An 18,553-nucleotide genomic window follows, 5' to 3' on the forward strand; every position below is an offset into this window, starting at 1 on the left:
GGAATTAATTTTAGTTGCAGACCCCTAACTTTAAATTTTTTTTTTTTTTTTTTTTTTTTTTTTTTAGTGGTGCACTGGAAGCTTATGTTCAATCAGTAAGAACAAGAGAGGGAAAGGAGTTTGCACCAGTCTATCCTATAATGGTTCAGCTGCTGCAGAAAGCCATGTCAACCCTTCAGTGAACGTATCTGGACTACTCTCTCAAAACAGGGAACAGTCATGGATCTCTGGTGCCACAGATATACTTATGGTTCATGTAAATTATTCCCAAATACTTAAGCTTTACAACGAAATGTATTTACTTCATCCGTGAAACTTCTGTCTTCTTGCTTTGCGTTCACGTCACAGGAACTTATTTATACACAAATACTATAAGGAAATCATACAATTTTTATGTATGTGCTGTAAGTCTACATCTAATAATAATGAATCATTCTTTAGCATTCTTTTTGAATTTAGAAAGGTATAAAATTAGATTATACTCAAATATTACAGCATAATTGCTGAGTATCTCAAATAAGGAAGTAGCTCTTTTCCTGTAAGTATAGTTTTAAACAGCTAGATATATTTTAGCCTTATTCAGAAAATCATACTTTTGAAACGCTAGACTCATCACTTTCCATCTAAAAAAATCACTAATTTTAACACAAGGAAAAATATTTATAAATAACATGATTCTCTATTGCACAGCTATTCGCTTTGAAATAATTTATATTGATCTCAACTCTCTTTTTGCTTAAACTGTAATAAAGCACATCGACTATCCACTCCTGAATTCGGTATTTGAAATTGTTCAGCAGCTTCCTAACTGCAAAGCATCAGAATATACTTCCAGCAGAACGTGCAGGGCTGACTTAATGATTCGTCTTCTTTATTTTATAAAATACACAACACCAAATTTTAATGAATTTATTTGAAATAATATACAAGAATATAGTGTGCAAAAATCTTAGGGGCAACATCATGTAGACATGTGTCATAAACTGAAATTTACAGTTGTGATTCTTAAAAAAAAAACCACACAGCTGTTTAGTACATGAAAAGCCATGATTGTAAAAGTTCACAGCAGAAGCAAGTGTAATCCTAATGCAGCTGCTCTAATTTTAGACAGTCGTAGGAAAAAAAAAGAAGTAAAGTGCAAGTGTTGCACGTATAGTTAAGTGCAAAGTTTGCCCCCACCATAAAGATGTCTTATGGCAAAATAAAATATTGTAGAATATGTGGCAAAGACAAAACAAGAGTTAAAGCTATGATGGTGACGGTATCAACAGCACCATTTTTCTTGAGATAGCGCTATTTATTCGTTTCATCCTGTCCTGGGCCATTGTTTCCACCAGAAATAACAGCTCTCACTAGTGCCAGCTGGTGCAAAAATATCTCACTTGTGGATACAAATTTTATACCTGGCAACCCAAGAAGCAGCTCCCATGCTACATTACACTATGCTCTCCGTTTACCACATGTTCGGTAACTTGGTGGCATCCGGGCAGGCTGGGAAGCTATAGGCTGATAATACATTTTGCCATTTCAGAAAATCCCAGGCCCCAGAATCGTAATTAATAATATGGTTGTGCAATACATATTAATTAGCAATAAGAATCAATGTATATAAACAGCTGTTACATATTTTAAAATTCCCCTTTTTGTACATTTTCTTTTAAAAATAAACATTTATACACGTCTCCTTCGCCTCTTTCTAAAGTACTTTAGCACCACAGGATATCCATTTTCAAGCCTATATTACCTGATACATATATGAAGTTTGGAAGAAAAATAAGGCAATTTGGTTTAAAATGTTGATAGTTTTAGCTTACTTTTCTATTGTAAAAAGCAAATCTGCACTCATATTAGATCATTTCCAACTTGATGGTGCCAGTATTTTATGGTCACACAAAGTCACAACAAATAGTAAGACCTTGCATCTTCTTGCCATCAAGCAACAGCCATTTTGTAAATACAGAGTTAACAGGGAAATCTGGCTTAATGCTGTTGTGAGCCCTGAGAAAAGAGAAGAGAAAACTAGGTTAGCGGTTATCAAGAAAAGGAGAAGTAGACACGATCTTAGTTCTAGCAAACTCTTGTTTAGAAAGCCGCAAGTACTTGTAATCATTGGTCAGTTATTCAGAAGAAAACAAAAGGCCAAAACAGATAATTTTATCCCCTGCTCATCAAAAGACCATCAAGACTTCTTTGTCACAGCCTGGAGTCCACCATCATTACTTGATAAGGTAACCAAGCTGCAAACAAAATTCTTAGTTCACTGTAATAAAACAATTAAAAAAGGTATTTCCTGCTGCAACACTGAGGTAACAGGTTCTACAGATACTGTTACCTTGGCCTGAAGACCCTGAGGACACGAAAGGGTAAGAAAACCATCCTTCTTACTAAGGCCAACCCAACACTATTCCTCTCAGTTACACACAGACACCTCCACCGAGTTCCCTGAAGCTCACAGGTGTACATGTGAAGTGAATGTGATCTCACAATCCAAGACTGCAGTAGTGTAAAAACAGAATAAATAAACAGTATTATCTTAACCCACAAAGAAATTTAACAGAAGCTGTCACTGTGCATTAAAATAGAATACAGTGAACACAAAACCAGCTTGTTTCTAGGAGCTGGGATTTGGTGAAACCTTCTGCAACAAGGGACTGAAAACTCGGCACCAAGTATGTACAGCAATAAGCAGCAACTTAGTGTTGGAGCATTTCCTACTCAGTCTTAGGGCAACCTTGCATATGCTCTTGAGAAAGTAGCCTCATTTACACCTGAAAGGAAAGGGAGTAATTTGAGGATGAAATCTTAAACCTGTGAAGCCCATACCACACCTGATGCTCCTACCCAGGCATAAAATGGCCAATGAAAGGACCTGGCATTCTGCACACCTCAGTGGACCTTTCCTTCCAACCTATTCTTCTAGCTGAACACGCAGGTTGGCAGAATATCCTTTTTTTTTATGTTCTCTTTACATGATGTATTAGTTTGAAAGCCCTTATCTTACCTAATAAATACATCCACCACCTACTAATACACTGCTGCAGACTCTTAAACTGATGGTCTTCTATGACGTGAAAAACGATTTATTTCCCTACAGAAGTGCTATCTATTGTATTTATTTTACAATTAAAACAGTAATAAATGAAAGGCATTAATGAAAGAAAAATTAATTTGCTCCCTCAATAACTTCGTATATGTTGATAAAAATCATGAGTAAAAAAGATAGAAAATGGTAAAGAAAAAGCTTTTACTGAAGAAAAAGGACACTGAATCAGTTACTTCAAACAAAAGGTCACATGCTTGTCCTTTGCATTTCACAAGCACACTCACTTTCAGTCCAACAGAATTCATGAACTCTCATAAAATATTCAGAAACAGACCCTCTCCTGATTTGTCTCTTGCCAACTGTCCAAAAGCAGGTTACACAGTACAGGGGAATAAAATGAAGGTTTGGGCTACCAAGAAAGAAGCAGACAGCAGAGTTTATCCTGAACAAAAACCACTGTAGCTACCCTATGAACAAATTTAACTGCATAAAGAAAAACACCAATTCACAAACATACAGAATTTGTTCGTTTTCGTTTCCAACAGTCAGGATTTAAACGCTTCTGTTCTTCTGCCAAGGCCTTGGCTTCTAGTGTGTACATCCGCCTTTCTTCATTTTTCATTTTCTTCCACCTGTCACCGAGTATCACACTTATGGCTCTGCAAGATAAATGTTTACAGTACGGTCAAGACAGTGTGTTAAGAAATCCCCTTATTTTTTTATCATCTCAGCACTTGAAAGAAGACAAAAGTTAAATGTGGAAATAATACACACAAAAGAAATCAACTACCTTTAAAAAAGATATTTTTTTTAACAATCATGTTTCTGATTATCTTCTCATAATTCTTTTAAACAGTTAAACAGCTGAGACTTCTGTGTTCGCTGAGTATGGGTCAGCGCACATTCCAACATTTCAAAGGGTGTATATTTGAATACACAGCAACTTGCATAAACCAGCAAAATAGAGATGTTAAAAAAAACACCACCAAATGGTAACTCACATTTGTTTTGCTCTACTTTCATACTACAAGATCGTATGACAGATTTGCTGAAAATATGTTCTCTAATAATTAGGGCAATGATCTGAATATGACCTCAGCCAAACAAATATTTGATTAACTGCAAACCTCCATGTCTATTCAATAGATAGTGTGTAGCTTCCTCCACCTTTAACTGGGCAGAACATACTGGTAAGTTCCCGTTCCTATGCAAAAAGAACCATTTGTTCTAACATCATGTCCAGAAGCTGAATGAGTTGCCTTCCTATTCCTTATAAACTTGATGTCTTTTAGACAATATTTCCCCATATTATCATGCCATATTGCTTAACTGCACTCGCAAATGCTGGATCAATATTCCATTAAAGCTTTAACTCCATCCTTTAGCTGAATTAAAATCTCTAAACAACAGCTCTTTTATCAATGACAATTACTAAACTACTGAGTAGGTAAGCTTTGGCTTCAGATTACAGTGATGGAAGTTCTATGAGCAGCTTTAAGAAAAAGGTGTATACAACTAAGTACTTTGCTTTATCATATTAAGAAGTTCCTTGCTGGTAGCAAAGCTATTCATAGACTTTTCTAAAAGAGTCAAGAAGAGCAGAGTGTCATCAACCATTTCCATAGCATTTTGCATACTGCAGTTCTGAAAGCTTTTCTGTGCCGTACCAAAAAAATGGATTTTAATCCTGCAAGGCCATGTAGTACCACTCAGGCTTCCACGAGCTGCAGAGCACTCGGAGAGCACAGCAAGAACTCCACCGGGGCTGCCGTGAAGCCTGCGCTGTCACATGCTCTGGTGACTCCTTAGAGCAAACTCAAGTTGCAACCACATCCCATCAACATCAAATCCATTTGCGCAGCCTATCTCTTTAGCAATGGAATTTCTCATTTTCTATCCAAATTAAGAACAGGTATCTTTGGTCTGTCATCAGAAGTAAACACACTCCAGTTTAATTAGCAGATTTTTCACGTTTTGGCAGTATCCAGAGGCAAATAGCACCAAAAGCCTGTCTGGTTTCGGTCACCAGTTTGTACTGGATCACTCATACCCCCAGGAAAGAACACGGTGACTCAGAGAGTGCAGGTTTGCTGAAAAAGCCATTGCATTTCCAAGTAAAAAGGCACTACAAAACCTTTGTATTTCCAATGCAAAAATATGTATTTTATACCTCCATAGGAAATACTGCACTGAGGCACAGAAAGTGTGTACAGATCTGTATGTTTCAAAAAGCTTGAAAAATCTAACACAGAGACGAAAGCTCCATTTCTCCAAGGAAACAGTTCCATGAATGAACCACTGAGATGGAAAAAAGATGTGTACAGAGAAATTTCCCAATGTAATGGAGACCTAATTCTCCTGATTAGAAAAAAGTAAAAAAACCTGACCCTACTGCATCACTGTCTTAGGTGCCCTTCACTTCATCAGAACTTTGCAGTGCTCTGTACACTGCCTCCGTCGTCTTAAAATGCCGGTAAGATACCTGACAACATTTTAGCAAAAGACTAATGTGCAGGATGCAATCCCTTATAGTGCAGTTAATTCAAAAGAAATTGTCAAACGGTAGTCGAGAATGCCTCAAGTTTACTCAGTAATTATGTTCAGCATCAACAAATGCTGTTAATAGTTCAGGTGATTTTCTTCATCTTTAGAACATACACTACTCAAATTATTCAAGTATTTCTGAACGCACGATCAATTCCAACTACAGTAACAGGGAGAATATCTAGAAAAGAAACAAGTGCTACTCTAACCAAAGTTTCTCAAGTACGCTCTTACGGTCCACAATATTTTTGAGTATCATGTGAACGTTGACTTGTGTTTCCAATGTTTGCAGCTTGCTATCTTGTTGACATGGCTTGAGCTACTTTGTCTCAGAACAGACCGTTTAACTCAGAATACCTCATGTTCTGTCCTTTCGTGTGTGCATAAGAAAAATAAAACAACCATAGCAAACATAAGAACACCAGTGTACAGGAATGGCTACTACACCTAACCAACTGTAAGATCTACTCGGTAATCTGAAAATGACACACGCTTATTTAAAAAACACGAGAGTTGCCTCCAAACAGCTAAATTAATGACTGCCCCAGCAACACTTAAGCAACAGTAGCTGAATGCCTATAAAATCAATTATCGCTAACTTTTATGATTTCTTCTGTAATGTATTTTATGGATGCCAAGAAACTGCATCCAAATGCACTACTGCCTTCCAAATGGGAGAGGGAGCAGTGCACTCTGAAGCTTACTTGTAACTTTGTCATCACTTTCCTTCAAGGTAAACCTGCTCACTGAAATACTGAACTTACTTTTCACATCCATCCAGCTGCAGCTCCAGTTCACAGCATCCCTTTGAAATCAGCATTTTAAATTAAATATATAACCATCATAAACTTTCCTAGTTGACATTCTGTTCGATTTCTCATTGATAGTTGCAATGAATTTGAAGGCAGCAGATCTGCTTCACTGAAATTACTATAAACATTGCAGAACATCACTGCCAGGACACACAAGACTGGCTGAGATTTAAGGATGGGTTATTTCTATGGTAGGATTTTACTTCTCAACACCATGACAGCCTCCTTAGTAGAATGTTGTAAAATAGCCAAAACCCTCTCAAAGCCCTGTCATCTTTACTTTTTATCAGATTTAATGCTAGAATTTTTATGCAACAATGCAATTTTTACAGTAACAGTTTTCATAATGCTATATACATTAAAAAATCTGATCATAAGATCAGTGCATGTTCATGTGTTTTAGTTTATATTTACATATGCCCAATAGGCATAAAACATTAAGATTATTTAAAACATATATAATGGAGATCTTTATGAAAAAATGTTTAGACATAATGTGCATATAGATAAAAACCAAAAGAACAAACCTATAAAGAACCCTCCTCCAAACACATGGTCATATGACTCTTCCTGCAAGTTTCAGCAGATTGTTCAATGCCTTTAGGACAAGCAAAATTTGGCAATGTACTGTTTGGATTAAGATCTTTCAGATATCCTAACAATCAGTACTCCATTATTCAATAGGATACACAGACTGAGAAAAAGTGATAATAACTTCACTGAAGAATTTGCAATATTATGTCAAGACTTAATTAGAAGAACCAGAAATCCCCTTTTTCCATTACAACACACAAGCAAAGAGCTGGGTACTTTTTTCCCCATGAACATTTCTCTCACCAGTGTAAACAAAGACTGTTGTGTATTTGTGACTGCCCATATATATATATGTGTCAGTTGCTTTACCCAAATGCTTTCTCAGAAGGTTAAGTTTGCCAAAAATGGCTTGTGTCAAATTTACTGAGTACTGTAAACACTTGAAGTCTGCCCATAACTTAAGCTTTGTGTCAGCATCTTTCAAAACTTGTTCTTAAAGCAATATACACACATTTTATTTCAAATACAAAATTTTGTCCACTTAAATTTAATTGTGGGACAGAGATACTCTTCTAGCTCACCAGTAATAACAAAACTACAATTTTATACCATTACCTGTTGTCTTTCCCTGGATACATCTGAGTATATTCAACTCTGTATTTTTTGGCAAAAAGCATGAAGGCATTCATTGGTCTTTTGCACTTGTTTGGAGAAGTGGCACTCACAGTACTTGCAGTCCCTGAGCTGTGGCTTTTGCCAGCTTTGCTGTACAAAGAATTGGAGGAAAGATGTGGCGATGCAGTAGACGCACAGTTTTTACTACTGCATTCTGATCTCTCAGCATCTTGATTGTTTGAACCTCCACAAGATAGAGAAGCGCGACGCTGCCGAGCCATGCTGCTTAGCACATAAACTGCAGAGGAATCCATTGGTGTAAAATCATAACTACAAGAAAAAGACATATCATAAAATGATCAAGTAATTTTAATGTAAAATCCCTAAACAGCTGTTCACTCTTCATCTGCACTACATGTCTAGTAGTCTGGTCTCCTTTGTGTGACATAATGATTTCTGCTTGATGCAGATGTCAGTGTGAAAAACAAAACAAAACAAATTTTGGCAGATGAATTAATAGTTTTTTCAACGTGATGGCAGACTGCAACTTTGCAAGATCTGCTGTGTACTATCAACCTCCCAACCGTATATCAATTAATTATACACTGTCTTCAAATTTCATCCTGTTTTGAAATAAGTTTCTTTCTTTCTGCTTCTGTCCTTATCATAAATCAAATCTAGTCAGTGAATGATAGGTACTGCAAGGACAACTGATGTGGGAAGAGAAAGCATTGAGTTCACTTGCAAATATATATTAATTACAAATATGAAACCACTATATTAAAATAAATTATATTGTATACACTATTGTACAAATAACTTCTCTAGGCAGTTAAATACATATTATTTTACGGACAAACCTTCCACTGAGATTAAAAAATTGTTTAAAGACCCATGGTGTTGCATACTATTTGATTCAAAGCTGACAAACGTCTGCCCTCTAGTGACAAAAATGTGAGATTCCTCGGTATTTCAAGGTATTTCAACAGCTTAAGATGAGTTGTTTCCATACAATTTAGACCTGAAAATACCATAAACTGTTGTAATTTTTTGTTGACCAACAACTACGATTAACCTCTAACCACTACAGAAGTAGTTTAACTCCACAGACTATTTATCGTCTCCAGGTGTGTGCAAATCAGTCTAGGAACCACAGGCTATATATAGTCTTTAGCATGCAATATGGGGAAAACACACTTGTAAAGGTGCTACTCCATCATAAATCTAAAAAACTAAGCTACCACCACAAAATAAACATAAAACGTATATAACTCTAAGGCTCCGCTCACCCACTGCTCAATGGGGCTGTAGTTACATAATTTATGGCAAAAATAAGGGCTTCGAAGAGCTTTTTTCCAAACACAAAGTAGAACTACTATCAATGAAATGCTGCAAGTGGTAGTCCAGCCCCCATCTGCAAAGGCAGCTCCTTTCTGTGGGATGGAACCAAAAGCAAGGGTGGAGCCTGAACACTTGCCTCCCAAATCCCTTAGAAAAGTAAAAAGCAACGAAGAAGGGATAATGCCACCAACATTGCAGACAAGGTCACAAGATATTGAGAAAGTACCTCTCTGTTCTACAAACAGTCCAGCACCCTTCCTATTCCTAATCTCCATCCTATAACACAGCAACAGGATTTTGTTTTTTAATTCTTCTGCCCTGTTAACCACAGCTGCTGCTGCTGCATGCTCGTTTCTCAGTGACTTAATCCCTTCTGCCCAGAAAGAGAGACAAGGTATTTGAAGTGCCCAGGCAGTATGCAGCTGGGCTGCAGGATAAGTAAGGAGCCACAAGTCCAGTTTCTTCAGTGAGATGTAAATATGATTTTAACACCTCTCTACATATGAAGTTCAGAATAGGAGTTAATAAGAAGAAAAAAAACCCAGACAGCAAATGAGTGAAGACAAGCAATTTGAACTCACTGTCTATGCCAGACTGAAATCATACAAGAGCTCCTAGGGCTTCAACTGCAAACAGTATTTTAAATTCATTTTTTTCTATTGTAAAAAAACCCAAAAAGCAACTGGACTAAAAACAGATGCTAAAAAGGAGCTAACATCATAGGAGAAGATGGATTCTACTAAACCTAGGAATCTCAGAATAGTATGGAAAAATCTTTATGAGTAATACTATTTCCTCAGAATCTTAGAATAATTTATGTTGGACAGGACCTCTGAAGATCATCTGGTTGAACCTCTTGCTCAAAGCAAAGCAAACCTCAAAGTCAATCAAACTCGAAGTTAGGCAAATTTGATATATTAGAAAAGAATTACAAAAAGCAGTATATACAAAACCAGTAAGAAATACGAAAGTACTGTATTCTAAAGCCATAACACATGCATTTATTACTAAGAAACTACTCAGATAATTCAGATAGACAGCTGCATACGAAACACAAGTTAATAGCTGGCAGACATACTATTGTGGGAAAACTACTAGGTTTTTCAAACATAACCCGCTTTACCTGAAGAATTTATACAGATAATACATATATTTTTACTGCTTTATCTAATCTGGCTTAAACTATCATAAAAGGGGGCTGGAAAGTTATTTCACTCCAAGGTATTACTTTGCAGATTAGCAGAGCACATAATTACACACCTTTCCTAGTATTCAGGCTTCATTTTTCCCTCTCATTTATCTTGTATTACCAAAAGTATTCTCTCTTTGCTCTACATAATGCTTCAAATTCTTGTAGACGTAAGGTGCCTACTCATTAAATACAAGAACCACTGAGGCCACTTTATCCAAAAATTACCTTTTAAATGTATCAAAAACACCTGAATCATCAAAGTTAATGGCATCAGGGTGTCCAGGAGGTAGACACAGATCTCCAAGATGCATTTCACAGCATGGAATGCCATGCTGTACCACAGTCAAGCTTGGATAAAAAGATGACCAACCTGAAGTGGTAAAGAGTTAAATTAGACAAACGGCCAGACAATCTCTCTAGGTCTTAACTGGAGCAATCCTATATCTCTAAATGATATAATTTTATAAAAATGTTCTGATGTAGTTTCTTTCACCCAAAAGAAAAATCAGAAACACTTACTCAGGGAATTCTTAGTGCAAATAGTTTATTTTTATCTCAAGTAAAATCTTATTCTAGCAAAAAAAGTAATCAAAACCTGGAAACTTTTATCATCAGAAGTTCCATGTATAGCAAGTGAGAAAAGCCTCCCCTATTTGCAGCTTTCCTTTCTCCCCCCCCAGTTTTTCTGCCTTCCTGAGCTCCATTTATATACTTGGTCAAATCTTTCCTTAAGAGATATGCAGTATTTCTGTAGCTTTATAGCTTTACAGTTTTGTTTGTTCAAATTCTGGATTTCTTTACAAAGATAGTAAATTGATTCTACAACACTGCTTTTACCAATTTCTTGAGCAACGTGGAACACCAATAAAATCTGCAACCACTTTCTAAGAACTTTTTAATATACAACCAAGTATACTTGTAGTATTTCATACCTTTATTTTTAACATAAAAAGGATGATCAAGTCTGCATTCTACTGTAAGCAAGCCATCTTCCACTGTGCCAGGATCAAAAGTCAGCTTCAGCACTGACTCACCAAAGGAAATGCTTTCTTCATGAGAAATCAACTTCAAACCATCAGAACCATAGCCCTGTAAACATACATACAGTTCAAAACCTTTCTCCCAAGAAAAGCATATACCAGTGTATACCACAGGTGTATATTCATCATCTTAAATTATATTAAAAAATACCAACATTCTAAGTGATCTCACTAGAAATTAATAAAGATGATGTAACATTTGTAACATCCCTAAATGAATTCAGTTCAATTGCTTTACAGCAAGATACTTAAATGGTACAGTGATCAGCTTTAAACAAGTTTAGTACAAACCTGTCTTCCTGAGACAGTAAAGGTACAGGGATAACAGAAGAAACTAAATACTTGCTACAGGTATTGAAATGAATTTATTAGAACTAACAGCTACCTTGTAAGGACTCACTGGGAGATTCTCCTCTTTTCCACAGCTTTCAGATCTTGCAAAATCTTCGACATCCTGCCATTCTTTATTGCGTCCTTTATGAAAGCACAAACGAGAGCCTAATAGATTTTTTTCAAGAAAAGAAAAAAAAGATTAGTGTTATGTAAAAAAGTTGTTTTTAAAAAAAAAAAAAAAAAAAAAAAAAAAAAAAGACAAACCAAATACTTATTCAATGATACACGTTATTTTACCTTTTAGAAAACAATGCCAAACAGTTGAGGGCCAGGAATGGCACCATCCTAAATCATCATCATCTGAAAGTGACGACATGCAGAAAATGCCAGATTCTGATTCACTATTCGCCTATTAAAAAAACCAAAATGGTGTTGATATTTTACTGCGAAGATTTTAGGGCTGGTCTTACATGTCTTTAGACACATTTCTAATTTGCATCTGTGTCACCACTCTGCCTCAAATACTAATAGGAAATGAACATGAAGAGAAATATTCAAGGAATGCAGTAAATGTGAACAGAGCATTTTCATCTCCTTTTCTTGAAATGTGCCATCTGAAATTTGGGGGTTTCATTCTCTGAGATTCATTTCACACCTATGGATTACCTTATGCTTCAGTACAAGCATTTTACAAGCTCTTGTTCCTTGGTTCCACAGAACCACTCAAAACACATATGGTCAAATTACTAGAAAGCTGTAGGGCCAAGTCAGTTCTAGAGAGATCACTGGGAAAAACTCAATGTCTTTAACAGACAAGTTTCAGACACAAATTAATACACAGGAAAGGGAGAAGCAGGATTGAGAGGTTTTGTGCATCTAGAAGGACATAGTTCCATATTTCGTTTTCGAGACACAAACAAGTTAATGCAATTTTTTAAAGCTTGCTATAGAAGGAACTACAAAAGCAGCAGAGCTTTCTTAGAATGTGATCTCTTCACAAAAATGTGGACTCTGATGTAGCACTACAAGCCTACTGTGTTCGGTAAAAAAAGTAACAGGAAAATCTAGCTTAAATAGAAATTGTATTAGAACTAAACAGATTATTTTTTTAAACTACTTTCTCTTTCCAAAAAGCTTAACCCATTACTCATGCATCTTTATTTATTTTAGAAATGTTTCAGATCAACTCACCCTTTCATGTCTGACTGGTGTTTCATCCACATCATTCTTGGAGAAGTTAGGATCATTCTTTGAGGATCCTGGTGGAGGACGTGCATAGGAATGTAAACTTTTGCTTGTAGCTATTATGTGAACAGGAGATGATCTACAATAGAAAAATATTTAAAAATATCTCAGATTAAGACATCACAAGACTTAGCTGCCATTACTCTACAATGCTTTTATTTAACAAATATTTCTGTTTGCATGAGATGAATACCAAAAACTTTCCACACACCAACATTCAAATGGAATGATTAAAGGGTGCAAGCTCAGGCAAAGGGAGTATTTAGCATAACTCCTTCATAGCTTCTACATACCACCCAAATAACAGTACTACCTCCACATCAGCATCTCCTTGGCACAATGCTGAAGTTTGTACAAGTATCTTGAAGCGAATAACCCATTCTTAAGAGTACATAAAGACATCTGCTTTGTCCTAATGATTAAATCCCAACTGCATTAACAGTACTGCATTTAATTTTCTTATTATAAACCTAAGACCAAAGCCATACAATAAAAGGTGAAGCCCAGAAATTCCTCACATCCCACACTGCTTCTCACAGCCTTATGGAATTTACAGATCACAAATCTGAAACAGTATCAATAAAAAATACTTTGCATTATATTTCCAATTAGCTCTTTTTAAAAAAATCTAAAGTCAGTGCACTAGTAAGTATTAAGAATTTAACGTAACAAATTCATCTTAGTTTTTCATCTGCTCCTTCATATGAGGTAAATGCCCATAATTTCTGAGCCTTCTGTGGTTAGGCAATGTCCTTATACCATGCTACCTCATTCTGGCTGGCAATTAAGCAGCTTTTGCAACAGGCTCCGAAACGAGTCCTGTGCAATGTTCTGCAGAAGAGTGAAGTTACTATATGAAAAGATCAAAAATAGGGCTCCAGTTCAAAGTCAAAAGGCATGAAGATTAAAGGAAATGTTTCTGGAGACATAGTATTACAAATCTTGGAGTTCAAAATCGAAATGAATGTCAGTACCTGTTATAAAAAGAGCACTGCATCAAAGGACTCTGAGGACTTGTGGCTATATTTGCTAATTCTGTCAACCAGTTCACCCCATCCTCACAAGAATAAGCACTTTCTGAATTGCTGTTTGAGGTATGTTGGTTCCATGAGGGCCTTGAACATTCCTGATGTGAAACATCAGCACCCAGCTGAAAAAGTGCAGGTGGGGTAGAATCCGTCTGCACAGCCTGTAGTTCAGGAAGATCATCTACGAACAGAGTCACAAATTACCATGATTATACCCATTGACAAATTCTAGCTGACACCAAATCTTGCAAATAAAAAAGGAACCACAATGAAGCAACTAACTTTATTTTCTCATATCACAACTACCAACATTTCACAAACCCTATTCATCATACTAACAAAATGGCCGCAGAAATAATCACATCTCTAGTCCATTACACATTCAAACAAGCCATTTAAGAAAACCATTAAGTAACTAGATAAAAATGTAGTTCTGGTTTTAAAGTTTTTACTGGACTGACTCATTTACACAGAATTGTACCACAGAATCATGCAAAAGTAGCAACATGCTTCACTGAAATACTAAAACATTCAACAAAGGCAACTAAATTAATCTGTCCTAGCAGGTGTGAGACTAAAAATTATCATCAGGGGCTGGACAAGGTAAAAGTCTTCCATGTTTCCACCAGGGAACTGGAATTAAATAACTCAGAAGTCATGAAAGCTGCCTATACAGCCTGGTAGGGGTGAATTCCTATCAACAATCTACAGATTTGACATTATATAGAATAGCAGAAGAGAGCCCAGCTTATTAACAAAAGTCTGTGTTACATGCCTTTGTGTAACTAAGTATCGTTATTCTTAATCATTCCATGACTGCAACTAAATGTGTTACTATTTCATTGATTATATCAATACTTTCTAAGGTATGTGCTATTTTTCTCCAGTATGTAAGAACTGAAGTTCCTCTAGTCCAGAATCTCTATTTGCAGCTGATCTAAAGCAGCATAATTTCCCTTCAGGAGGAGCTCTTGAGCTTTCTGTTTGTTATTCTTGTGCCAAAAAAAAGCTCCTCTGGAGATCAGGAGCAGTAGCTCTGAGTTCAAGAACACATTTAAGTAAACTGGCCAGTGTGTCAGAACTGGAAATGGGTTAAAGGGTAAGTGCAAAACAAGACCTTCAGATGTCACAATTCACTGTCATATTGCCCTACTTAAGTTAAAAATCAGTAATCCCAGTCAGCTTCCAGTAATTTCACTACAGAAAAACTACAACAAACTTCAGAAATTGGCTGCTTCTGAAAAAGTAATTTACCAAGTTCCATGTGTTCATCACCAGATGCATATCCAGGAGAAGAGGGCAAGTTTTCATTACACTTCAGCAACTCCAGTGACTCATTCATCCCTGAAGTTCTCTTGTCCACTACCAGAAGGAGTTTCTGAACTGCATTAGGCATTTGATTTGTCTTCACTTCCCACACCATGTTAGGATGCTCCAAAGTATCTGACTTTAAAGAGACAAAGGTTAAAAATTTGTACACACGTGAACGGTTTTAAGTTGCATCTGACAGGCTACTTCATTACCAGAACCTAAATCCTCCATAATCTGTTGAGAATCGCAACATAACTTAGCTTGATAGGGACGTCTAGAGATGATCTGGTACAATCCCTGCAGAAAGCAGAGCCAACTCTGAAGTCAGATGAGGCTGACTGGGGCCCTGGCCACTTGAGTTTCTAGTATCTTGAAGGATGGGGATTCCCTGCCACTTCTCAGGAACCTGTTTCAGTGACCACTCTTGCTGTAAGGAAGTTGTTCCTTATGCACACTTTGAACTTCCCTTGCCACAGCACATGCCCATTGCCTCCAAGAATCTGGGGTCATCTCCTCAGCCACCACTCAAGCCAAGGTAAACAACATTCACCTGGTACCCTGAGCCACACATCCCGTCACAAAAGGCCGTCAGACGGGTCAGACAAGATTTGCCTCTGGGTAATCCGTCCTGGCTATTCCCATCACCTTCTTGCCTTCTAAGAGCCCAGACATGGCTGTCAGGAGGATCTGCTCTACAATCTTCCTGAAGCCTAAGGTTAGGCTGACCTGCCTGTACTTTCCCCACATCCTCCTCCTTGAAGCCAGGTGTGACATTTTCTTTTTTCCAGTTATTGCGAGCCCTCCCGCCATCAAATCCCCTGCCTTTTGGAGACCATCCTCACGAGGACGCTGGCCAGCGTCCCCTGACATATCCCACCCAGTCTCACCTACTTGTGCGTGGCTGGCTCACTGAACTGGCCTGCCCCTAACTTCCTCTTCCTCTGACAGAGACAAAGAAGTACCTCGCTCCATCAGACGCGTGTTTCTAGGCCCAGAGCCTTGAAGAACCTGGAAACAAGCCTTGCAAATAAAGACTAAAGCAAAGAGGACATTGTCCTCAGCCTTTTGAGAACAGGTCTCCTACGCCATTTAGCATCAGGCCCGTGTCTTCCCTAGTCACCCTTTCACCACCAGCATATCCGCAGAAGCCATTTTCACTGCCCTTCACATCCCTTGCTATCTCAACTCTAGGTATACTCTCAAACACATTTGACTGCTAACATTAACTATGTTGTAAATTGAAAGAAAAAGAAGCCTCTGCTAGTAGATTTCACTGCAGTGTTATTTCCTCAAATCCCAGTACTGTAACATTTATATAAAACCCCAATATTTTAAATCATCTTCAGCAGTCAGGGAACTGTGTGATTATCCTATGCAACCACTGCCTCTAAAAGCTGGAAAACAAGGTTATCCAGTCTTTAATAATTTGGTTATCTACTGCTTTTTTCACATGATGATGAATTAAAGCTACCATAACACGATCACTTCAATGAAGTGTCACTGAAAAAGTAATCATGAGTCCCTCACAAAAGAGCAGGAAACACAGCTTAGTAAGTAAAAAAATCTGGAAAGTCTACCACATGCATGTCCACTAAGTAAGCTATCATGCACCACATTAGAGAAATACAAACAATAGCTAAAAACGCCAATATTTTCATATGAAACAGTAAGCCTATCACCCTACAAGTTCCCTTCATGTAATGCATAAAAAGCCATCTGATAACAGTTATGAAAAAAAAACCAGCTTTATTTTAATAAACAGTTAAAAGGTATTGTGTGTATACAGCCAAGATTAACAATGCTCCACATTTTTACTCATTCTGTGAATTTGTTTCCTTCCTTTTGCAACTTGTCCTGTACATAACATAGTTCAGACATATCCCTTTGAAATACATACTGGCCCTACCAGAAGAGGCCTGACGTAAGCAGTAAATTTTTTTTACTGGAAAATTTCTAACTCTCTCATCTCCTCACCTTTCAAATACAAACAGAACTTACAAAAACTTGCATTCCAAACATAAAAAGACGTTTGATTCTACTCAGATGGCACTACTACAAAAGCCACAACAGCATGATTCTGATTTTAAGGAGGTGGAGAGGGAAGGTAAGAGAAACGAGAATACACAATCAAATGCACTATCAAGCAATGGTATGTGTATTTCACCTCCAAGAAGCATCTTTAATGCAAATTATTCCTCTATCACCCATGAGGGACAGTAGAATTACAGAACACTACAAGAGCAGAAAACTCAGTCACTTCTGAACAGAAAAATCAGACCTTAGTAGCACAGGTCAGGACCTTGATGATTATCTCCAAGTAAGCAACTCCAGAAAGTCACTCCTTGTTTTTCTAGCTTGTCTACGTCCTTCCTTTTCCCCCTTCTGCCTTGTTTTTCCCTCCATTTTCTTCTCTCTTCCTTTCCCATTTTCCTGCCAAAATGAATGAGCTAACTAATTTTGGGAATGTTACCTTCTCCTTCCTTCCTGCCAGCTGCCAAGATTTGAAAGTACCTGTCCTAGTATCCCAACAGACTGAGGGTCAGAGATAAGGTACAGATACAGCACGCTAGTCTGACAATTAAGATACTAGTTTGAGAAATGAATTGCTCTTCCAAGTCACAAGGATTTCTCTAAACCAAAGCCACCCATGTTCAAAAGCCAAAAGATCCTCTAACAAATGAATTAAAAACAAAAACGTGCCCAACTTTACTTTTCAATTTTTTTATTCTACTTGATTAAAGCCTGCTTTGGACATCATGTGCTTCTCTTGTACTCAGCCTTTCAATGTTTTGGAACATTAAGGGGAATGGCCATTAATTAGCTTGTAAAGATTTTTTTTTTTTTTTAATTCAACTTCACGTTCAAAACTTGTTGCGACAGATGTTTTCTAGAAGTCTGCTTCACAGGGCTATAACTACTACCATTTTCTTTAGAGGCCAAATGAATTTATTTATGAATTTGTGCTTTAAAGTCAGTCAGTTTGTTGTGCTAAATAAAATGGCAATATTAACAAAGAACTTATTAATTAAACCATGTCTCGTTTTGAGGGACAAAAATAAGTTTGGGACAAAAGTAAACAAAGACCGTGGCTGAGAAGGGGTTCAGCGGGAACTGGGCAGCGTCCAGCCAAACCGCACTGTGCAGGAATGCCTGGGTAGAAAAGTGCTCCCCGTGGTTTTCCTCCTGGTATTTGCCTTCTTTCCCCCAACCTACCACTGAAGTCTCAGGCAAGGTCTACGCCTGTAGCAATTCACTGGATGGAGTTTAATATGGAGAACTGCTGCTCCAAGCAAAACACAACATACTGGCCAGACTGGATCTACACCAGGGACTTCCATTTGCACGCCTGCTTTGATCAAGGATCCTACTCCGCTTCCCCGACTCGCACAGCTGTGCCAGAACAGCGCTGCAGAGGCACGGCCTGAGGAGCACAGAACATGATTCACCATGTTTTTGCAGAGACGGCCTTTTAGCATTACGCAGGCCGAGCCGTAGCTCCGACCCGACTCCGTCGG

General features: G+C 37.5%; 2 protein-coding genes across 5 annotated transcripts in view; one reads left to right on the forward strand and one right to left on the reverse strand.

The window, feature by feature from the left end:
- COG5 (component of oligomeric golgi complex 5) overlaps positions 1 to 1,018 on the forward strand; it is a 193,889-nt gene extending 192,871 nt beyond the window's left edge. Inside the window, exon 23 of the mRNA XM_010581090.1 lies at positions 68 to 1,018. Coding sequence (XP_010579392.1) covers positions 68 to 182 — 115 coding nt within the window. The 3' untranslated portion in view covers positions 183 to 1,018. The remainder of the gene's footprint in view (positions 1 to 67) is intronic.
- HBP1 (HMG-box transcription factor 1) overlaps positions 1 to 18,553 on the reverse strand; it is a 20,356-nt gene that overhangs the window by 899 nt on the left and 904 nt on the right. The window contains exons 1-11 of one of the 4 annotated variants that reach the window (XR_775227.1): positions 15,589 to 16,788; positions 14,982 to 15,174; positions 13,674 to 13,908; positions 12,646 to 12,778; positions 11,752 to 11,863; positions 11,507 to 11,619; positions 11,014 to 11,170; positions 10,307 to 10,451; positions 7,549 to 7,878; positions 3,561 to 3,702; positions 1,916 to 1,998 (exon numbers count right to left, since the gene is read on the reverse strand). Coding sequence is in view for 2 of the 4 variants with exons in the window: in XM_010580874.1 (XP_010579176.1) it covers positions 1,981 to 1,998; positions 3,561 to 3,702; positions 7,549 to 7,878; positions 10,307 to 10,451; positions 11,014 to 11,170; positions 11,507 to 11,619; positions 11,752 to 11,863; positions 12,646 to 12,778; positions 13,674 to 13,908; positions 14,982 to 15,174; positions 15,589 to 15,609 (1,599 nt within the window). In the remaining 2 variants the exon portion in view is untranslated. Of the gene's footprint in view, positions 1 to 1,118; positions 1,999 to 3,560; positions 3,703 to 7,548; positions 7,879 to 10,306; positions 10,452 to 11,013; positions 11,171 to 11,506; positions 11,620 to 11,751; positions 11,864 to 12,645; positions 12,779 to 13,673; positions 13,909 to 14,981; positions 15,175 to 15,588; positions 16,789 to 18,553 lie in introns of those variants that run through there. The other 3 variants (XR_775226.1, XM_010580874.1, XM_010580875.1) reach the window with 3 other exon arrangements.

Source organism: Haliaeetus leucocephalus, unplaced genomic scaffold, assembly GCF_000737465.1.
Source record: "Haliaeetus leucocephalus isolate CR32 unplaced genomic scaffold, Haliaeetus_leucocephalus-4.0 Scaffold751, whole genome shotgun sequence".
Classification (NCBI taxonomy): domain Eukaryota; kingdom Metazoa; phylum Chordata; class Aves; order Accipitriformes; family Accipitridae; genus Haliaeetus; species Haliaeetus leucocephalus.